Source organism: Lissotriton helveticus, chromosome 8 (assembly GCF_964261635.1).
Source record: "Lissotriton helveticus chromosome 8, aLisHel1.1, whole genome shotgun sequence".
In the NCBI taxonomy this organism is placed as follows: Eukaryota; Metazoa; Chordata; class Amphibia; order Caudata; family Salamandridae; genus Lissotriton; species Lissotriton helveticus.
The window spans coordinates 1,326,454,491-1,326,478,830 of NC_136069.1; the positions used below are offsets into that span (position 1 = coordinate 1,326,454,491).

The window sequence follows — 24,340 nt, forward strand, 5'->3', positions numbered from 1 at the left end:
ACCTTATTCTTTTAAGATTGCTGGTTTCATTTTGCACAATTGTTTTGCTGACAAGCAATGTTTGACTTGAGTTTGCTTTAAGACGTAATTCTTGTGGCATGTGGTCGCTAAGATCGTTATTGCCAATCTCAAAAGTGTCTATGTAGTTAATTAGTGTCAGAGTTGTGAAGATGTAGTCCAAATGGGATGATGCTGTGGTTGAATGATACGTGGCAGCTGGTGGATTGTCGTCCTTAAAGCGGCCATTTATAGCTCCCATATTTAAGTACTCCAGCTCTTGAAGCAGGTATCTCGCGCTTCGAACTGGCTTGGAGGCTGTAAATTGGGCTTGCGTTGGGATTCCCCATGCATTAGATAGATCCTGGATTTGGTCGTCATCTTGAGTGTTTCCTAAGATATGCATGTTGAAATCTCCAGCAAGGATAATATAATCCGTTGCTTCCTTTTCCATCAGTCTTTTTAATTCCATTGACAACTCCTTTGCTGCTTTTAGCTTTTGTTTTGGGTGTACATAGATGTTTATTATTATTACATCCTGTGGGATCTGGTTAATCTTTAGCGTTACTTTTATTGCCTGAATGCAACTTGGCGATGATAATTGAATGTTCATTGGATCAGTCTTACCCATTTCTGTTATAGAGGTTAAGAGCAATAAGCCACCCGAGCGGCGGCCAAAAATAGATCCCTTAGTTGCCGGAAGTGAATGAGAGATATAACCCTGTAGTTCAAAGGACTGGTCTTCCCAAGAGTCCTGGAGCACGATTATATCAAAGGATTTCAGGTAGTTTAGGAATTCTTGGTCGCTTGTTTTGGAAGCTAAGCCATTAAAATTCCAGATACATATTTTGAGACCATCTTGCTCGATTTCAGGTAGTTGTTTCACGAGCAACTCTTGTCAATTTGTGCGTACTGATGTAATTACATGATGTATACCTGATCAATTGTTGTTTGCTGGGGATTGTACCAGTGTGCATTGAGTCTCAGTTGGTAATACTGCAATTAATAAATTTGCCTCGATCTTTGTGCCTGGAGTTCTACTCCTTGCTCCTTTCAAGACTGAAAGCGTAGTTGAACTTGTGTTTTTTATATCGTTACTTAGGAAGGGAGTTGGATATAATGGTTTTGGGATTGGTTTCATAACTATCCCTCAATTTTGGAGGCGGTCACCTTCCTGTAAAATTCTGCCTGCAACATCAGAATGTATCCATCTAGTTCTGGTAGCTTCTGGGTTTTGGCTGTTATTATTTGACAAGAATTCAATTGACAATAAGTCAGACGACGTAATATCAGTTAAAGTTGGGATAGAGTGTAAGAGCCGTAGCACGTTTTGTCGATTTAGTATGTCCATTCGGCCTCGCGATTCATATTGAGGAAGTAGTATAATAGTGTCAGTCTCTGCCACTTTTGGTAGTTTCGAGCTGTGAGAAGATGTTTTGTCACAATTAGTTACTATGTTTGGAAAACATCCCTGATTTGGGGTGTGGGTGCCTATATTGCTGGTAACTGCACGGGTAGAGAGGCCCAGTCGAGAGTCGTTGTCAGTTCTTGTTTCTCAACCAGTATTATTATGAGCGGGTTCTAGTTGAACAAATGTAACTCGAGTTGTTTCTTGTTCAGTTGATGCTTGCTCGAGGGCTTGGCTCGACGATAAGCTTAAGCCTTTGTAATTCTCTTGAGGGCTTAAACCTTGGTTCCGCCCTGTGACTTGTAGCCCCTCGGTTAAGGTCTTGCTTTTTATAGGTGAATTAGGTGGTTCTTTGATCAGACTATTTTTTACAGAGTTACTTTCATTGGTAGAGGGGGTTGGTATGAGGATACAATCCAGCGATTTCCTGGCTGGTTCTTGATTGCCTAGCCTGCTATTGGTAACTCTGGCTGTGGGTCTATTGGCTCTTTCCTGGGCCTCTTTCCTGGCTTCTGTCAGAGCTGGTGCTGGAGGAGTAGAATTGCTCAGACCTCTTAATAGGCCCCACCCTGTTTCTCAACCACTTTGCAAATGTGCTTCCTGGTGCACTACTGGTTGGGGGATGAAGTCCCCTTGGCTGCTGAGGGTCATTGGGGCTAAGAACCCCTATTGCTGCCACAAGTAAGTTCCCCACAGTGGGATTGCTCAGACCTTGTCTGAGGCTCCGCCCCCCTTCTCAACCCCTCTGCCAATGCGTCTCCTGCTGCACTACTGTTTGGAGATGAAGTCCCTTTGGCTGCTGAGGGTTGTTGGGGCCCAAGAACCTCAATTGTTGCCACAAGCAAGTGCCCCACAGTGGGATTGCTCAAACCTCGTTAGAGGCCCCACCCTCTTTCTCAACCACTCTGCAAATGTGCCTCCTGATGCACAACTGGTTTGGGGATGAAGTCCACTTGTCTTCTGAGGGTCTTTGGAGGCTAAGAATCCTATTGTTGCCACAAGACTCCCCCACAGTGGGATTGCTCCGACCTCGTCGCAGGCCACACCCCCATTCTCAATCATTCTCAAATAGCCTCCTGGTGTACTACTGGTTGGGGGATGAAATCCCCTTGGCTGCTAAGGGTCAATGGGGCCAAGAACCCCTATTGTTGCCAAAAGTAAGTCTCCCACAGCAGGATTGCTTAGACCTCGTCGGAGGCCCAGCCCCCTTTTGCAGCCACTGTGAAAATGCATCTTCTGGTGCACTACTGGTTGGCAGATTAAGTCCCCTTGGCTGCTGAGGGTCATTGGGGCCAAGAACCCCTATTGTTGCCACAAGTATGTCCTACACAGCCGGATTGCTCAGACCTCACCAGAGGCCCCAATCCCTTTCTCAACCACTTTGAAAATGTGCTTCCTGGTACACTAATGGTTGGGGGATGGTGTCCCCTTGGATGCTGAGGGTTGTTGGGGGCCAAGAACCCTGATTGCTGCAAGTAAGTCCCCTACAGTGGGACTGCTCACACCTCATCCAAGGCCCCACCCCTTTTCACAACCACTTTGCAAATGTGCCTCCTGACACACTACTCTTAGGCAATGTAGTTTAGGGGTGATTGCGTCGGTAAACTCTGCTCCACCAGCAGTTGGTGGAGGTTTTGCCGAACTCCACGTTCCAAGTGGAGTGCGGAGTGGCAAAACTCTTCAAAGTTTGCCTGTGGAGCAGACTTTACTGCCTAACTCTATCAGAGGCTCACACACCCACTCACAGACCGAATCAGGCACTCACACACCCACTTACAGCCCTACTCATACTCTTCACACCCACTTACAAACCTACTCAGACACTCATACACCCACAGAGACACACATGCTCTCAATCACACACTCTGTGTCAAAGGTATGTAGTTACAGTTAGGAAATAAAGTATAAAAAATTTTACAAATTAACTTTAAAAAAGCAAAGGTTACAGGGACATTATAGTTATGAAATAGAATTTAAAAAACAATAGAAATTCACTGAAAAACCAAAGTGTACAGGGATGTTATAGTTGGGAGATAAAATTCAAAAACTTTAGAAATTTACTGAAAAAAATAAAGGTTACAGGGACGTTATGGTTAGGCTCAGATTTCACTTGTACAAAGCCATTGAAATTCAGCAGTTATAGTTACCTGAGCTAACTATAACTTATGCCTTGGCAATGCACTGCTTATGATCTCACATAATATATCACTCATGACATGGTCAGTGACATCACTGATGACATCTCAAATGAGATCACTGATGACATCATCCACAGAACCACTCATACACCCAATCACATCCTATACAACCTCTTCTATACCCGCTCACACACCCACACAACCACACACGTATCCATTCACAGACCCATACAAGTACTTACACAGCCACTCACTTATCCATAGAGGCACTCACACACCCACTCACTGACTCATGGAGCCTGATCAAACAAACAGTCACTCACCAATACAGCAACTCACACAGCCACACACTCAGCCATACAGTTTCTGGCACACCCAGTGCCACTCACTCACACATACATCCTCACAACAGAGCCACTCACTCACCCATACAACCAGTCTCACACTCATTTACACAACCAAACACTCACTACTTAAACAGCCACTCACCCATACAGCCACTAACTCACCCTGTCACTCACTCATATAGCCATTCATATACCCACTCACTCATCCATACAGCCAGTAACACATCCACTAACTTACAAACCGATGCAGCCACTGACACACCCACTCACTCACCAATACAGCCACTCACACAGCCACTAAGTCACCCACACAGCTACTCAGATACCTACTTATACACCTGTACAGTCACTCAGACCTCCACTCACATATGAGCACACACAGTCACATAGAGACTCACATAAACTATGTGACAAAAAAGAATAACTCAGTAGTAGTACACAAAGAATACTAATTAAACTTTTGTTGTACCTAAGTATATACGTTGAACACACAAAAACATTTAGAAAATGCTCACAATCACTGGATGATATCATCAGTGATGTTATTTGAGATGTCATCACTGATGTCATCAATGATGTAAAATGTGAGGGCATAAGTAGTACATTGCATGCGGGACATAAGTTATAGGTAACTCTAACTGCTGAATTTCACTGGTTTTGTATGAGTGAAATATGAGCCTAACTATAACGTCCCTGTAATATTTTTTTTTCAATGACGATTTCTATGTTTTTTTTAATCTATTTCCAAAGTATAACATCCCTGTAACCTTTGCTTTTTACAGTGAATTTTTATGTTTTTTATAAATCTATTTTATATCTATAATGTCCATATAACCTTTGTTTTTCAAGTGAATATTATGTATATATATATATATATATATATATATATATATATGTGTGTGTGTGTGTGTGTGTGTATATATATATATGTGTGTATATATATATACTGTGCAGCCTTGGCCATAGATTTAAAATATTTCTGAATCCATTTCAAAAGATGTTGGTGAAAATGACTTGGCCTACACTTTCCCTCACAGTATTATGCCACAATACTTAGGTCACAAATATCGACATATAAAAATATTGCCTGCTAAATATCAACTGCGTACAGATCATCAGATATGTATACGTTTGAATATTATATTATATATATATATATATATATATATACATATATATATATATAATATAATATATATATATATATATAATATAATATTCAAACGTATACATATCTGATGATCTGTACGCAGTTGATATTTAGCAGGCAATATTTTTATATGTCGATATTTGTGACCTAAGTATTGTGGCATAATACTGTGAGGGAAAGTGTAGGCCAAGTCAATTTCACCAACATCTTTTGAAATGGATTCAGAAATATTTTAAATCTATGGCCAAGGCTGCACAGTGGCATGTGATTTAGATAGACTTAGCAAGTCAGCAGGTCGCCAGCACTGATTTCAACTGGCACTCCACACTTACAGTAGTATAAGAAAGGCACTCACCTGAATTTCCAATGCACCACTCCAAGAGACACATGCAGACACAGTCCAGGTTATTTAGCTACTTTGGTGTCTCGAGGACACCCTAAGGTGTTTTTTGCATTCTATTTGAATCCTTACCCGCCATTACTATGAGAATACGATATGTCAGCTAGAGAACAGGTGAGCATTCAAATTCGATCCAACAACAACTCTTAGCATACACATTTTAATATATTGTTATTTACTCTAGGCCAGCAATTATGGCTATAGCAAAAGTGGGAGAAGCAGAAAGTATGTAAAGAGCACAATGCAGTCATGTGTCCACAGTACTGCTAATACTCTAGCAATGCAGCCAATGTAGGGTGAGAAATGTCTGTATGCACCACACATAGGTATATTTGAGTGGCACGTGTGTAAAAACCCCATGAAGAAGATGTCACGATGAGATATTTTTCATGTTATTCTGCAGAGTGGCATTGAAACTGACAAGTGGATTTACTATTCCCAAATGATGGATTCCATGTACATACAGATGTGCACAATGGTTGCTATATACATGGTTATTAAATCACCCTCTTTTTCCTTCAGAAGCTGCATGGTCACCAAGTACTTAACAACATGGGCTTGGGGGCAAAGTGTGATATAGGTATTCTAGTAATCAGGTCTCACTGAATTCCTGAATAGTCCACCACTTATGGAACTAGACAAGTTGATGCATTCTAGTGTACCTTAAATAGTTTACATCGTCATCGTATAGAAAACTAATATTACTACTTATTGTGTGACGTGTGGATCATTGGCACCACCAGGCTTGCCAGGAAGAGTGACACAAACACAGTCACAATGATAAAGCAAACGCTGTTGCCCTGTTTTCTTAAAGTAAAGCAACTTTAAAAAAAACTCCTGTGACGTATTAAATATTGGTTACATAAGTGCATATAAATGCTCCACATTTTGGTCTCTACTTTACTAATTCTTTAGTGGCCATGGTTACTTATTTGATATCCATGTGCTAACTGAATTAGTTACACTGCGACTGGAGATGCAGAGTTCCTTTTAGAACTTCTACAAGTTTAAAAAAAAATGCATAATTTCAGTTTACTTGGCTATAGTTTAGCTGTCCCAATTGCATATTGTCACAGGATGACTAACAATAGTGTTATGAATGCAAACCCGACGTTTAAAACTTGGAACTACATTGCAATCTTGAAATAAAGTATTACACGGACATTCACAATTTTAAATAGCAACAAAATATATTTTTGGATTCTTAATTATTTGGTGAACTGTAACATTTACATCAGCTTAAACTCTATTTGGCCCGCTGTGTATAGTCAACAATAAGGTTTAATTAAGGAGAATAACAGACACTTCTTCTAAACTCTCAGGAGCACCCCCCTACTCTCTGAGTTATTGCTATTCAGGCACCATGCATTTATGCTTAAACATTTTCCGCACAATCTACATGGATCAATATGTCTTCTGAAATGGTTCTGGGCCAGAGAAAAAACAGCCCGGCATTAACAGAACAAATTATTATGTTTCACTTAATCCTATTTATTGGGTTTTCATGTCTTTCAGCTCAGTTATACTTGTCCAGCTCTGGGATGCAGAAAAGTTCAAGCAACCCACAGCATTTCCCACAGTCTTTTTCTGAGGACAACTAAACTCAGATCCCAGGAATGAAATGATACACAACAGTCAACTATATGGAATAGGGGGCCTGACAGTCTCAATCGTTTCATATATGAGCTGAGAAATATTCGTAATTAGGAACATTTATTGTGAAGAGTGTGAACTCGAAAACATCTACAAAACCCTCATCTCCAATAGCAACCAAAAAAAAATCCTTCAAAATAGAACCAGATGGATTTCTGATTAGTTTTGTTCCAGGAGTTCTATTCTTAGCTTGGGCAAGTCATGGTGCGCTTATGTGCAACATCTGCCAGAGTTCAGGGAAGAAGACCTCCCATTGGAAGGTCTCCTGCATAATCACTTGTCCCAACCAATCCTTGGTAGGCTTGCATATGGTTCCTCTGTTGATGCGCTCCTAAGAATTGCATTCCTCACACTGGCATGATAGGATATAGCGGTAGGTCGCCGTCATCCTTCGGCCGCCAGAGCAGCGCAGTCGCATGGCTTTTAGCTTGGAAGTCTGGGGTCGGCAGCAGTGGCAGGTTGATCGGAAGGGTTGTTTGAGGACGGTGCTGAAGGACACCTGTGGGTCTGAGCGAGAAGTTTGACTGCAACGTCCCTCACAGCGAGCCAGAAGGACCATCTAGAGGGTGAGAAACAAAAAAGAATCAGAAATAAAAATGACTTTGATCAAAATACACATACAGATAATTATGAACAGTTTGCAGTACTCTTTCCTCTTGCTAAGTACTGAAGAATGAACTTAGCTTGCACTCCACCACTAAATGATATTCTAAAAACACGTAAACTGGCTCGAAAGGAGGACTAAGTAATATGGGTTAGGGTGTAGAAGTATCTTTTTGGAAGACTGTCACAAGCACTGGTGTTGACAAATAAGTGCCTGACTGAGCACCGGAAACCCCTGGCTCAAATTAAGCGCTGAATTCTTCAAATTTACGTGGCTATGTACTGTTGAAGTGCAAATAGGCTATCTTGTCTTGAAATTGAGATTCTGTCAAGAGAACACTGGAGGGTGTTTAAGTGGGTTAAAAGAGAGTAAACATGACTGACATAAGCAGGGCAACTCTAGGGCGGTGGGACCGGTATGGCAGCACTGTGTGATGACCTGGGATGGGGGACATTGACCTCAGGGGTGTTGCTGAGCGTAGCAATAATGTATGATTTAAAAGCAACTGCTGCAGAGTTCCTTGTGCATCCAGCTTCCAGGCAGCAATAAAAATGTCACGCTAACTCTTGTGATTAATGTTCCTGTTAGAGAGAGAGATCAGAGTTTCATCTAGTGGCAGTTTTAACTCATCATAAAGTAGCACAGAGGGTTAATATGCTTGCTGCAAAGAACAGATCTGTATTTTCTGTGGACCGCTGAGTGTGTTGGTAAGGCCAGCCTTTACCAGTGCTTTTAAACAAATGAAATGTATTTGGAGAGATGAGGGGCACTGTTGCTGGGTGGTAGTGAGGGAATCCGAAGAGGAGGTAATATTGGGGAGGGGGCACCAAAAAAGATTGTCGTGCCAGGTGCCACCAGCGCTAAAGCCAGCCCAGGACATAAGCTTACTTTTTCATATAAATTTACATTTGGTAGGTTAGGCCGTTGGCGAGGTTCCACATACTGGATTTCTCCAAGGAAATCAGGGAAAATGGGAGACAATGACCTGGTAATAGTAGCACTCGAGATGTATTTGCAAGCAGACTTTACCTGAGGGGACACCATAAGGGGACACCACTGGTGTTTGCATATTCCAATGGACAAAGGTGATAGCTAGACACAGGAACATTTGTTAGCAAGTTGTGGTGGGATGTTCAATTGAACATTTAAATATTTGTTCAGACAGTCATGACACAGGGCCCAATGGAGGGCTTTCCTGGTTTTCGTGGTAGAGAGTAAAGGTGCAATGGGTATGCTTTGTTTTGTTTAATAGAACACTTTGAGTGAGTAGCGCAGGGGGTTTCTTGTTCGGAGGCAAAAGACTAGAAGGGGTAACGGATCCAGTTGTTTGTCCAACCTATATGTGAATGAGGATAATTCTGGTATCATTGGCCTTGGAAATGGGAAACCCTTTACCCGTTAGTTCAGTAACAGTTAAAAAAGTACCGGGACAAGTATTGGTATTTATGAAAGATTTGTAAGATCCATATCCAGTTTCTAGCATCATTTTAGGACTTGCAAGAATGAATGTTGGAAACTCTTAGTTGTTCCAAATTTATTTGGGGTCATTTGTGATCACTAAAGGAGAATAATTTTGTGAGGCACAGCCAACATGTGCTTTGCCCCCTATGGCCCGTAAGCTGGGGCTTCCTCGAGGTGTTAAGTCAATTTGTTATACGAGTATGCCAGCATGTCCAGCATCTAATATAGGTCTACGGTCGAGATCGCAAAGGTTAAGAAAAAATCTTCCCTGTTCTCGGGTGGATTTAAATGGCACATGGATGCATAGTTGAGGTTTGTTTTCACAGTGTTGGGACATATTCACCATAGAATCGGACTTATTTTGTTTGGCTGGAGAGTTTGGGCATGTTAGCACACTTAGGTCTTCCATTAGCCAAGAACTTTTATTTTTTTTTATTTAATTTAATTCATTATGGGGCTTTTTTACAAGCCCCTTGCACAGCCAGTACATCACTCTCTCCCATATTAAGAGTGACACACAGTGGTATAAGGGGCTTGCAAATAAGCCCCTATATATATAATATATTTCCTTGAAGGTGCTTTCGTCCAGCTGTCTTCACCCATTGGTCTGTTGTGTCATTCACATTTTGCTTCCACCCACTACAGCACAGGGTGGGGAGTCAGCCCACGTCAGCCATTGGATAATGTCACTTTGAGTGACAGCATTTTGGTTTTTCAGCTTTATCAATTCCTATCTCATGATGAGGGTGTTGTAAATTCCTCTTAGAGTAACCTTTTTTGTTGGACTGCTGCTATTTCACAACACACCAAATTGTTTCCATTTGAAACAGTTCTTCATTAAGTTGTCATTTTTTTCTTTTAAGTATGCACATAATGAAGTGCATTTCTAAATGTATTCCTGTATGTCATGTTGGTGTATATTTTATTTGAGGATCACAGTTATATTTGTAAACCAATTTGGTTTGTATGTCCTCCTTTTATGACCTTCTAGATTGTGCTTATATATCTTTAACTTCTATACTACTGATTTTCAATTTCAAAAAGCTTTATTCGACAGCATGTCATAAAAGCAGAATTATACATCCTAATACAACCATTAGACATAACATTATAAATACTAAATAGCAATAAAAAATACAATGTTAAAAAGTTATTAAATCTTTGTGGCTGTCGTTTACGAATTAAAAAAAAACATTTATTTTTAAAAAGATATTTTAAAACAGCTAATATATACATAAAACAAGATCAATCATCTTTTTAAGTGTCTTAAGGTTCATTGGCTAACTTCTATAGAATTTAAAGTGCGAGTGCGTATAATCCAAGCCCACCTTAGAAATTTAGCAACAGCAATCGCTATACAAGGTGAACAATCTGTCTTCAATATCCTTAGCGCCTCAATGTATCTCCGGGTGCCCATATTAGTGCACGTTGGTTTTAGCAACTTGCTACGAGGGCTTGTATAGAGGGGACATACAAACAGCATGTGGGATACATTCTCAATCAGATCTTTACAATTATGACATTTGTCATCCCGAATTGCTGACCACTTATAGCTGAAAGCTTTTACAGGTAAGGTTCCAGTTCTAAACTGGAAATACAGCTTTCGGTCAAGCGGACCCTCTATGATATCCCAATAAGCTTCACAGAGTGGGCGAGATTAAAAATCAAGGAACCGTCCTGTTAAATTAGTGTTTATACAGGTACTATGGGTGGACATCCAAATCATTTCCCAATACTTTTTTTTCAGAATTGTTTTTGACGGGAAACTTGGGACGTCTACATCTACCCATAGGTGATCAAGCTCCAACTTTGTTAAAAAGCCCCTTATCTCTTTAAGCCATTAGATAGAATGAAAGCGATCAGCCCTAATGATGTCCTTTAGTGCACGGGCGTAATGAGCTAATTCTGGAGTTGTCCAGATACGCCTCCAATACAGTAAGGGCCGTAGCCGTGCTATATCCTCAATTTTTTTCCTGCCAAGATCATATAAAAGTGGGATGGTAGGAGTACTTTGGGGGACCCCAACTAAACTACATAGGAATTTATTCTCCGCCATTGTTAGTTGGTTCAAATAATTGAATCCCCAAAGTTCTGAACCATACAAGGAGGCACTTATGGCCTTCATATTATAAATCTCTAGGCCAGGAGTGATTGGTTTAGTAAAGGAAGCTCTGTGCTTTGTGGCTAAGGCACCCGCAAGCTGGTGAAACTTTAAAACAGCCATGTCAATGTGACTTTTCCAGCCCATGTTACTCTGGAGAGATATTCCCAAATACGTAAATGCTTCTACCTGCTCTAGTGGAGTTCCACTAAAATTAATTGTGCCTTTGAAGGTTTTCCGCTGACTCAGGGACATGAACTTGGTTTTTGAGGTGTTTATCTCAAGTCCGCGCAGTTGGCAAAATTCTCCGAACGCATTCACAGCCTTCTGGAGCCCACTCGGGGTCCGGGAAACAATCAACGTGTCGTCCGCAAACATGAGAACAGGCACGCGGGCCCCAGCCAAAATGGGGGCATCAGTGGGAGAACGGTTAAGATGATCCACAATACCGTTGATGTATAGTGAAAACAGTGTGGGTGCCAGTACACACCCCTGCCGAACACCACGCTCGACAGGAAATGAGTCGGTCACCTCACCCTGCATCCCCCATCTGATTCTGGCGTAGTTGCTCTCATGCAGGCGGACGAGGAGAGTCAATAGCTCCGGGGGTATCCCTGACTCAGCGAGGACCCTCCAAAGTTTGGAATGGGGGACTAAATCGAAAGCCGATTTCAGGTCTACAAAGACCGCATAAAGAGTCCCCTTAGTTAAGGCCACGTTCCTCCAGTAGAGTGCTATGAAGTAAAAAACCTGGGGGGCTTCAGCTGCACCTCCTCTGTCCCATTTCACGATGGCCCAAAATTGTTTTGAATCCTTCGCTCCACAGGCTAATTTCAAATCACGCCTTTGATCCTCATCCCATTGTTTCTTTGCTACCTTCTGGGCAAGCCTAAAAGTCTCCCTAGCCTTTCTCACTTCTATGGGATTCCTGCTCCTTATTTCTATGCTCAAGTTTTGGCGGGCTAATTTACATGCATTATTATACCACCCCTCCTTTGGTTGTTTTTTGTTTCCCTTGTCAGGTTTTATGAATTTCCTAAAAAGTAATTGGAGTTTTGCGAAAAAGTGGATGTGTGCCTCAAACATTATTTGGGGAAAATCTGACTTGTTAATGTGAGTGTTTAGATTAGCCACTTCTTCGACAACCATAGTTTTAAGAACCTCCAGTTTCTCAGGGTTCTCAATAAAACTACCCCATTTGATGTGGCGCATGTTATTGGAAGCGACAATGTCCAAGGTGACCTTCCCACACCCCGGTTTCGGTTCTTTAGTCCCCATCTGCGCTTGATAATCCATACAGAGTGGGTTATAGTCACTTTCCATCCTAGTTTTAACAGTCATATCTAACAGACTGTACCACCCTCTTATATCCACCAGGATGTAATCTATACGACTAGAATGCCTACCATTGTCGAATGTATTTTTTCCCATGCTATCGGACGGAGTGCGTCCATTTGCTGCTCTAAGCCCTCTAGCTAAGCATAGGGCCTTAAGCTGTATTGCTACGGCTGACCATCTTTTTACAGCAGGTAATTCAAGCTGGGGAACACCCCATTTGCTATCCTCCTCAGCAGCGAGAAACTGTTCCTCTTGACCAAGAGGTTCAAAAGTGGTGTTAAAATCTCCACCTACTATAGTAGACACCTGTGTTGTAAGTGCCTCGAGTTGCTGGTCAAGAGCTAAGATTACCTCAGATATTTGTCCCCATGCTGTCCCCCTTGCATAGATATTGTAGATAGCCACCTCTTGACCATTTTCCCATTTGTTTTTGACTGACAGAATATCATTCGAAGGAGGGCTAATTTGGTGCACCTTGCAGCATAGGGCTTGACGGACCCAAATAATCAAGCCTCCAGCAGGCCGACCTTTAGATTTTCTGGTGGCTGAAGCATGAAAGTTGAGGAACCCCAGACGATAAACTGGAGCCATAGACCAGGTTTCCTGAAAGAGGATGATGTCATACTGGTCAACAAAACTACACCATTCAGGGGATGTTATCTTATTATCGATTCCAGCAAGGTTCCATGAAAGAAAAGCCAACCCTGGTAGGGTACTAAATGAATCCTGCGGGATTTCAACTACTGAGCTCGCGCCCTCAGTCCCTGGTTGATGTTCTATGTTTATGGGCACGAGGCAGTTCTTCTCTGAAGGGGGTCCATCTGTTTCAGGGCAATCATATTCCCCAAATGGATCCAAGCCAGTTAGTTGTCCGAGGTTCCTGCTCTCTATAGACTGCCCTGTGAGGTGGGATCTCTCCAATGGGATTATACGAGGTATAGGAACCGTGTTAGTTTGTGTCCCGCTCCAACCCTTAAGGCCATACTTTCTGCCAATCTCTGTTGCCACCATATCTGCAGATCTATCAGTCCTCAAGAGTCAATCACATTCATTCAGGTCGGACAGGACCCCAAACCGATTTTCCAGACTAATACCTCCATCCCTAATTTGGACATCCCTCCCCAATGTACTCAACACAGGTGCCCGTTTCGCCCAAGATCTACTAAAGTTCGCTACACTCCATCTCCTAGAAAAAGTCAAGAGTTAGTGGGATCATATCAGAATCCCTGCGTTGTCGGGGGAATAAATTTGCCAATATGTTTGGGAGTACCTCGGGTCTAGAAAAATTCAAGGCTATACAGTCACCCTTGAATTTTTTCGGGTAATCCCCAAGCCATGCTACCCTTCTGGCCATAATGATTTCCCCTGCTAGCTGCTGTTTTCCCCAGGGAGATATCTTCATGATTTTCGTCAACCAATGTAGCGCTTTATCAATCAGAGAGGTTGTTGACTCTACCTGCCCAGGTGTCAAAGAAGGAGCGTTTGCCAGGACCTGAACTAAAGGAGAAGCATCCACTACAAATTGAAACGAGTCGCGCTCTCAGCGCGGTTCTTTAAGTGTTGTTGTGGGAGCCTCTATGGCTACAGTTTGGCCCTCCTAACTTACTGGGGGCTGGGTGGGCGGGGGTTGCGGTACAACATTCTCACTACCTCCCTCCCCTCCTCCAGGGTGAGCCTCCTGGATTTCCCACCCATTTGACACCAATGCTGATAGGCTACCTACTTCTTCCAATGTCTTGTTGAGGAGGCCATCTAGTCTATTGACCTCTGCAGTAAGCTGGTCGATTTTAGCCACAAGGGGTTTAACAATACCCTTGATCTTCAAATCGAGCATGCTTACTAGTTTTTTAATTTGGTCATCCTCCAGTTTCACAGTGTCACCCTTCCCCGGGATGGCCTCATCATTATCTGGGATTTTGGGTGGAGAAACTAATCTTCTTCTAGCAGAGCGAGACCCCCCCCCCGTTTGGTCTGTACTTTCCTGCATGCTCTGACTGCTCTAGGCACAGGGGTCGGTAGGTTCTGTACCACAGTATCCAGGGATAGTTCTAGATTGACTGTGGGGGCAGTGTTTAGCTCGGGGAAGTCACTGGCAGAGAAATGGGGATTAACGATATCACTGCTGTCATCCCGTGCTGCTAATACTGGTGAAGGTTGCGCATTGGGCAGAGTGAGGGAAGTAGGAGATATAGGGGAACAACTTAACCCTAATGACTGCCGTCTCTCACTGTTAATTTTACTCACAACCTTCACCAGATAGTTATCCAAGGTGTTTGGCACTAGGGGACCCTTTTGTTTAGACATGCCCAAGAATGATAGTTAGGGTGGTACAGGCAAGAAACGTTACCAGAGTACACAGAGTAGAACAAGACTCCTAATACAAATACTTGAGAGGGAATTAAATAGGTTAATGTCTCACTGTGTAAGGATCACAGAAGTCCACCAGCAGATAAGCATCAGGGTCCCTGGCCCAGCCCAGTCACGTCCTGTTCCTGACTGTCACAGACTGTCCGCCCTTTGTCCGGGCTTCGTCCGGCGCGTCCCGCGGGACGAGGGACCAAGGGAGCCTTTATGTGCTTCCTGGCGCTTCCGATTTGTGTCAGCGGCGTCCTTGCCGCGATGGGGCTGCTGGGAAATGTAGTTTTGATCCAAGCCCGGCCGGAGAACAAGCGGAGCTATGCCCGGCCCACAGGTACCAACACAGGGATGCAGGGGCTCGGCGGAGCCAAGCCTGGCCAAGGAGGTAGAGCGGAGCAAAGCCCGGCCCTCAGCAACGCAGCAAGTCTACAAGTAAGGCTTCCCCCGGCCTCGGCACCAAGGGAGTCTTTATGCGCCTCCTGGCGCTTCCGATTTGCGTCAGCGGCTTCCTTGCCGCAATGGGGCTGCTGGGAAATGTAGTTTTGAGGGGGCCCGGCGGAGCCAAGCCCGGTCGGAGAACAAGCTGAGCTATGCCCGGCCCACAGGTACCAACACAGGGATGCAGGGGCTCGGCGGAGCCAAGCCCGGCCAAGGAGGTAAAGCGGAGCAAAGCCCGGCCCTCAGCAACGCAGCAAGTCTACAAGTAAGGCCCCCCCCGACCTCGGCACCAAGGGAGCCTTTATGCGCCTCCTGGCACTTCCAATTTGCGTCAGCGGCGTCCTTGCCGCGATGGGGCTGCTGGGAAATGTAGTTTTGAGGGGGCCCGGCGGAGCCAAGCCCGGCCGGAGAACAAGCTGAGCTATGCCCGGCCCACAGGTACCAACACAGGGATGCAGGGGCTCGGCAGAGCCAAGCCCGGCCAAGGAGGTAGAGCGGAGCAAAGCCCGGCCCTCAGCAACGCAGCAAGTCTACAAGTAAGGCCCCCCCCCCGGCCTCGGCACCAAGGGAGCCTTTATGCGCCTCCTGGCGCTTCCGATTTGCGTCAGCGGCGTCCTTGCTGCGATGGGGCTGCTGGGAAATGTAGTTTTGAGGGGGCCCGGCGGAGCCAAGCCCGGCCGGAGAACAAGCTGAGCTATGCCCGGCCCACAGGTACCAACACAGGGATGCAGGGGCTCGGCGGAGCCAAGCCCGGCCAAGGAGGTAGAGCGGAGCAAAGCCCGGCCCTCAGCAACGCAGCAAGTCTACAAGTAAGGCCCCCTACTGATTTTAGCTCTGCCAGTTATTCCAATTTCCCGGTCGGTCGGTCGGTCGGTCTGTCTGTCTGTCTGTCTGTCTGTCTGTCTGTCTGTCTGTCTGTCTGTCTGTCTGTCTGTCTGTCTGTCTGTCTGTCTGTCTGTCTGTCTATTCATCTATCTATCTATCTATCTATCTATCTATCTATCTATCTATCTATCAATCTATCTATCTTTTCAAAGTGGCTGGAGGCTCACAGCAGATCAATTGCCTTTTAAAGTCTGGTGTTTCTCAATACCTTTTGATTTTACTAAAATCATGATTTTTTCGATTTTCTAAAATTATGTGTGTACAGCGCTTTTCAGTCAGACTTGATTTATTAGTCTGTTGTGTCATTTACATTCTTCTTCCACTCACTCCAGCATGCATCAAGGGCAATGAGTCAGTCCCCTTAAGCCGCTGGTTGACTTCACTGTGAGTTACGGCATGCTGCCCTTTCACAAGGAGTACATTCACACACAAAGTAGTTCTCTTCGATGCCTGGGCTACTCTGGTAAGAGGTGCTTTTTACGGACCCAAAAATATTGTTGCCCTTAACCAATTTTTCTTTTAGATTGGCTAGGGCCCAGCAGCTTCCCCAACAAAAACGTTTTGCAAAACCCATAACAGAACAAAACAAGAATTGCCAAAGCCAAAAGGCTAGCTTCCAGTGCCAGACCTCTTAGCTTTGCCAATGCTTGTTTTGTTCAGGATTGTTGTATAATAAAGGAACATTTTGATATCATGATGTGGAAGGGGTTCTTAGTGATCTATTATCTTAATTTTGAACAGTTATGTACATGGAGAGCACACGAGTAGTTTTTGGGGGGAGACAGGTGTGCACAGAATTTGTTATATTTGTGGGTTGTGATGCCCCAAGGACAAATACAAATTGAAAGATAGGGAAATGACAAAAGGCAGCAGGAGGGGGGAATACAATGGAATAGCCAACAAAAGGAGGCACACTCATGTAGACTGTACATTTTTATTTTATGTTTGGGTATAAAAGAATATCGTAGGCAAGCAAGTGGGTAGGAAAGCCTTGACAAATGGAATTTCATTGTTATGGGGATGAAAGAACACTGAGCCATCTGAGATGTTCTCTTTATGAGTGAAAGACATTATGGTCCTCACAGGCCTTTATTTTAGTGAAGTTTTGAAGCTCATAGCCTAACATTTTTGAGAGGATTCGATGTTTTTTAAAAATGTGAACATTATCAACATCAGCTGCTATACCAGAAATGAACATATCCAATAATTCTCTGCCCCCAGGAATCTTTCCACAAGACTAAATAAAAGCACACATGCAAGCATTAATCAAGAGGAACACTGTGTACTTAGAATTCCCTAATAATTATAGACCAGTTTTCAATAACATCTCCCGATTGTTGCAAGCCAAGTATTTTCTCTCCAAAGACCAAACAAGATTCCGCTCTGAAAGAGATACAGAATATACCTAATTGCCATATATGATGATCTAAAAACACAATTGATAAAACAGCGTAGTGGCACTAGTTCTTCTGGTTCACTTGCCATCCTTTGAAGCAGTTCACCGTTGAACCCTAAGTTTTAGATTCAAAGAAAACGATATTAGTTGTATGTTTCTTGCTTGGTTGGATTTCCTTCTATGTTGGTGACAGGGACAGTATGATATATATATATATATTCACTGAAAAAACCATAGGTTATACACCATATATAGTTAGGAATTAGCATTTAAAAAACCTTATTTTACTCACACAAAACCATTGAAATTCCATATATAGTTAGTTGCACTAACTATATATCGCGCACCCGCAATCCACTGCTGATCATGTCACATATTACATCATTCATGACATGGTCAGTGACATCACTGATGACATCACTGATGACATCTCAAATGACATCACTGATGAGATCACTGATGACATCATCCAGTGACTGTGTGTTTCTGTAAAGTTTAAATATGTTTTACATATTGAAGAATGAGTAGATGTATAAGTGTCTGGACGAAGGATTTAGTAGGTGCATGACTGAATGTATGAGTGAGTGATTAAATGTGTCTCACTGAGTGCATGGGTTAGTGAGTAAACTGTCTTAATTTGTGCATCATTATGTCTGTTGTTCTGTAAACTGCTGCATGTGTTGATCAGTAGCTATATGATTAACTATATGGGTTATTGATTGATTGTCCAAGTATTTGTATAGGAGACTGAGTGTGTGTGTGGCTGGCTGGGAGGTGTGTGACTCTGTGCAGATCAATGTGTACTTGTATCAATGATTGTATAAGAAAGTAAGTATGTGTTAGTATATGTTTGAAAATGTAAGGTGCTCTATGTTTAACTGTATAGACAAGAAAATGGAAGTGTGATTGATTCTTTACAGGACTGACTAGGTGTGTGAGTAACTCCATGGATGAGTGGCAGAGTGTAAGTGTCTGTATAGGTGTATGAGTGCATATGATAGTGTTGTAAAGATGAGTGATTGTATGTATGAATGATTGTATGGGTGAATGAGTGAATGTGTGTGTAGACGTAGGAATCAGTGAGTACGTATGTAGTAACTAGTATTGGTGTGTCAATGGTTTCAAAAATTATACTCTGTATTTAACACTGGGTGAAACAGAGGTTATATTAAAACGTGAGGAGATGCATTGTATTGTCACATGAATGATATCATCAGTGATGTGGTCATTGATGTCAAATGAGATGTCATCAGTGATCTCATCAGTGATGTCATTTGAGATGTCATCAGTGATGTCATCAGTGATGTCACTGACCATGTCATGAATGATGTAATATGTGACATGATCAGCAGTGGATTGCGGGTGCGCGATATATAGTTAGTGCAACTAACTATATATGGAATTTCAATGGTTTTGTGTGAGTAAAATAAGGTTTTTTAAATGCTAATTCCTAACTATATATGGTGTATAACCTATGGTTTTTTCAGTGAATTTTCAAGGTTTTGTAAATGCTAATTCCTAACTATATATGGTCTATAACCTATGGTTTTTTCAGTGAATTTCAATGGTTTTTTAATAGCAAATATCATAAGCTGTCGAATGTCAAGTACGTGGTAAGTGAAAACATTTTCGTGTTTATGCACACTGATCTGCTTTGAATGGTGCCCCCCCCCCCTCATTTCTATTAGGAGTACTCTCTCTTTGCAGATAGTGAAAGGTAGTTAACGCAGGCCTTTGCCCCCGTTGTAATCCGTCGTGCCTGCTTCTCTCTCCATTTGATTGATTGTTATCCAAGTATTTACTGTTTTAGAATTAGTTCTCTTTGGTTCATTCTCTATTTACAAACAAACACAGAGTCGCAATACTCTGTTTAGTCTTTGCAGATAACGAAAAATCGTGTAAAAAAAAAGAAAAGGAATCGAGCAAAATCAGTAGGCCACTAATGGGATCTCTTTTTGACCTCGCTAAAATAGAAACATTAGGAACAACCCCTCATGACAAATACAAAACTAGTGAGATGAACTGAACTCCACACAATGATGGCTGCAAAACAGCTCGGCTCCGCCACCCACCCCGCCCAAAATAACGATAAAGAGCGGCTGCCATGATTGGTTGCGGAATGGCCACAACGGAGATACGAAATGGTGCTGCTCTCATGCTAACCCCAGCTTCAGTCTGAAACATCCAGAAACACTTAGACTACCAATTCGATCAGTTCCGGTAGCGCCCCAATGTAACCCGGTAGAGAAGAACTAGCCCTCCCCTCTTTGACTGATGGTTCTTGTTGCCTGTCCTTTCTGTTGTCATTTAACAGAACTATTTAGCCTGCTGAAAGGGGTTGTGTTTCGACCGCTGGTTGGTGGAGACATTTTGACTATATTCTGGACCTGCGTTGTCGCGTAATGCGTCATATGACGCGCCGCGTTAGCGCATCCGGAAGTCATCCGGGGCGCGCAGCGCGTAACGTAAGCATAACAAGTCATGTGACTTGTTAATAAAACTTTTCATTGGTTCATTTTACTTTTCTTATTCTAATGATGAAAGCCTTGGTCATATCACCTAAAAATTACGCTTTTAATTACTTCCGAACATTATTTTCTCTTAAATATATGTTATAATGTTCCAGGCTAATGTACTTTCCCGGAAATTTTACAACTGTCCTGCAAGTAAAATATATTCTTTTTTCGAGAAAAAGAGCGTTTCTTCGTCCCATGACGGAGCCGTTGAGCAAAAGAGGGTCGACCTGCTGTCTTAGTCGCCGATACGCCTGAATATGAGATTCTTATCGATCACTTTATGTTGCAGGAATAGAAAACACAACAGCCCTTGACCATTTATCTTTACTGCGTTCCTTCGTATTATACCTTTTACCCTTCATGTAATTGGTCTGCTTTATTTCACTTGCCTTTTAATGATTCTAAAACAGTGACTATTATTAAAAACTTTACCAATGTATACACTACTACCATGTTTTCTTTTAAAAACCTTTATTGTGAAAATTTCATTATACAAATACGAGCCTATAACCACGTGGGCCTGCCACGGAGCAAACTGTAATCGTATATGATGAATAGACATTTACACTGTAGAGGAACGTAACGGGCGGGCCATTAGGTTGCAAAAACTAAGGTGTCTAACAGTTACGGAATCGGTGGACGTACATTTTATAATTAAAATACGACAGGGCCAGTTACAATAAAATTATCTAGATATACATTTGCGGGCAAGTACCATGGGTGACGTTAATTCGAATTTTCAACAGTACAGTAATCAATAACACATCAGAACTTAATATCAATAGGGATGTCGAAATATTCAATCAATTCTCGTCCCCGCCCGCCATGTGCTTCAAAACTGCATACGTATCTCGTGATTTCAAGGTTCTGCAACCAGTACACAACAAGGAGTTACGAGTCCCATTTATTCCGGCGCCATTTTGGGCGAGGACGGGCAGGTCCAGGATATAGTCAAAATGTCTCTACCAACCATCGACTATGATGATGTTCATATGCTGTATTTATTAGAGTAACACTCATCTGCCCACATGAAATTAATTTACCACAATCTAAACATGTCATTTTAATCTTTCCAAAGTTCTTCTAAATATTTGGGACCGTTTCCCTTGCCTCTGAAGCTCTCAGTGCCACTTCTTTGATGAATGTACTAGCAGGTCAGGGGTTCTCCTCCAAATCTCTCTTTTATGCAGCACTATAATTAATTGGTGCCACCTCTCCATATGACGATGCATGGTATAGTTACCACAACTATATATTTTTTCGGTTCCTCTGGAGAGTTCATCGTGGCAGATGAAGCGTGTAACATACCGGGCATTTACCTTTTTTTGCATGTACAGGAAAGGAAAAAAAAATCGAGCGTTCGAGTTCTTAGGTGTCCCAGGGCCATTTTAGTGGACCAGGCCCAAATCCAAAGAACAGCTATCTCACAGGCTAATGGGGCGACCCACGCCGAGTTTCAGCATTGTAGGATGACCACACAAGTACAGCAACTTGCTAGACATCACCTCGGTGCCATCCGGATCTCGGCGCCCCACTGCAGATGAAGTGCCTCTCAACTATGAAACCACCACGGTGACATCCGGATCTTGGCGCGTTGTGCTGCCTTCGGCCTATTCGCACATCGGTCCGCTACTGACGCCATCTCACAGGCTAATGGGGTGACCCACGCCGAGTTTCAGCATTGTAGGATGACCACACCAACTTGCTAGACATCACCTCGGTGCCATCCGAATCTTGGCATCTCAACGCCTAGTGGTATCTTCCATACAGAAAATATTGTTACGCTGCCTTTGGCCCCATTCGCACATCAGTCCGCAACTTAGACATCACCTCGATGCCATCCGGATCTTGGCATCTCAGCGCCTTGTGGTGTCAGTCAGAAAATATTGTTGCGCTGCCTTTGGCCCCATTCGCACATCAGTCCGCTACTGACACCATCTCACAGGCCAATAGGGCGCCCCACGCCGACTTTTACCATTGTACGATGGCCACACCAGTGGCACAACTTCCTAGACATCACCTCGGTGCCATCCGAATCTTGGCATCTCAACGCCTAGTGGTATCTTCCATACAGAAAATCTTGTTACGCTACCTTTGGCCCCATTCGCACATCGGTCCGCAACTTAGATATCACCTCGGTGCCATCCGGATCTTGGCATCTCAGCGCCTTGTGGTGTATTCTCTTCAGAAAATATTGTTGAGCTGCCTTTGGCCCCATTCGCACATCCGTCCGCAACTTACACATCACCTCGGTGCCATCCGGATCTTGGCATCTCAGCGCCTTGTGGTGTCTTCTACTCCGAAAATATAGTAGAAAATATTGTTGCGCTGCCTTTGGCCCCATTCACACATCAGTCCGCTACTGACACCATCTCACAGGCCAACAGGGCGCCCCACGCCGACTTTTACCATTGTACGATGGCCACACCAGTGCCACAACTTGCTAGACACCACCTCGGTGCCATCCGGATCTTGGCATCTCAGCGCCTTGTGGTGTCTTCAAATCAGAAAATATTGTTGCGCTGCCTTTGGCCCCATTCGCACATCGGTCCGCTACTGACGCCATCTCACAGGCCAACGGGGCGCCCCACGCCGACTTTCAACATTGTAGGATGGCCACAGAAGTGCGACAACTTACTAGACACCACCTCGGTGCCATCCGGATCTTGGCGCGTTGTGCTGCCTTCGACCTATTCGCACATCGGTCCGCTACTGACGCAAACTCACAGGCCAACAGGGCGCCCCACGCCGACTTTCAGCATTGTAGGATGGCCACACCAGTGCGGCAACTTACTAGACACCACCTCGGTGCCATCCGGATCTTGGCGCGTTGTGCTGCCTTCGGCCTATTCGCACATCGGTCCGCTACTGACGCAAACTCACAGGCCAACGGGGCGCCCCACGCCGACTTTCAGCATTGTTGGATGGCCACACCAGTGCGACAACTTACTAGACACCACCTCGGTGCCATCCGGATCTTGGCGCGTTGTGCTGCCTTCGGCCTATTCGCACATCGGTCCGCTACTGACGCAAACTCACAGGCCAACGGGGCGCCCCACGCCGACTTTCAGCATTGTAGGATGGCCACACCAGTGCTGCAACTTGCTGGACACCACCTCTGTGCCATCCGGATCTTGGCGCGTTGTATTGCCTTCGGCCTATTCGCACATCGGTCCGCTACTGACGCCGCCTCACGTGCCAACGTATTTTCTCCTAATTTTACACCCTATGCCGCATAACAGGTCATGTGACTTGTTTATAAAACTTTTCATTGGTTCATTTTACTTTTGGTTTCCTAATGATGGAAGGCTTGATCATGTGACCTAAAAACAACACTTTTCATAGGATGAAAACTTTTTTTTTTCCCCAAACGATGAAAGCCCCACCTTGTTTCTGGATGTTTCAGACTGAAGCTGGCGTCAGCATGAAAGCACCACCATCTCGTAGCTCAGTCGTGGTCATTCCGCGAGCAATCATGGCAGCCGCTCCCCACCAGAAGCCTGCAGGAGTCGGAGCCCCCAAAACTTTTGATGAATTCTCAAGGCGGAGGGGACGCTTTCGAGAATGAGGTCCAAGACCTAGCAGACAAGCGTCCGATTTCCAAGGTGTCCCAGGGCCATTTCAGTGGACCAGGCCCAAAAAGGAAACAGCCGGCCGCCATTTTGAGAGTCCTGTGACAGCCGCCTATCGCTGCACCGCAAGAGTGGGCGCAACTCAGCTGAATTGCGGCTTTTGACACAGTGGACCAAAAACGGACGGAATGGCAACTGAAACGGTAAAGGGGCGCCCCACTACAACAGATGACACTCCACCTGGAGAGGCCCGTTCACGCCGCCTCCCCCGGGGCGCTCCACGCCGTTATTCGGAGCAGCATTGTAGGATACCAAAACCAGTGCGGCAACTTACTGGACATCACCTTGGTGCCATCGTTCTGCTGCCTTGGAACTATTCGCGCAACAGTTTGCTACTGATGACCCACCCCCCGCGACGCCCCATGCCGTTATTTGCTGGGTGGCAACTTACTAGACATCACTTTCGTGTCATCTAGATTTCAACGCGTTCTGCTGCCTTGGAACTATTCGCACAACAGTTTGCTACTGATGACCCACCCCCCGCGACGCCCCACGCCGGAAATCTGGACGTTGTGCTG

At 44.0% G+C, this 24,340-nt stretch overlaps 1 protein-coding gene across 3 annotated transcripts in view; it reads right to left on the minus strand.

The window, feature by feature from the left end:
• Positions 1-6,611: 6,611 nt before the first annotated feature.
• The window catches only part of NDP (norrin cystine knot growth factor NDP), a 386,819-nt gene continuing 369,090 nt past the window's right edge, over positions 6,612-24,340 (minus strand). For all 3 annotated transcript variants that reach the window (XM_078656186.1, XM_078656184.1, XM_078656187.1), the window contains exon 3: positions 6,612-7,652. In XM_078656186.1, the coding sequence (XP_078512312.1) occupies positions 7,425-7,652 (228 nt within the window). In that variant the 3' untranslated portion in view covers positions 6,612-7,424. The remainder of the gene's footprint in view (positions 7,653-24,340) is intronic.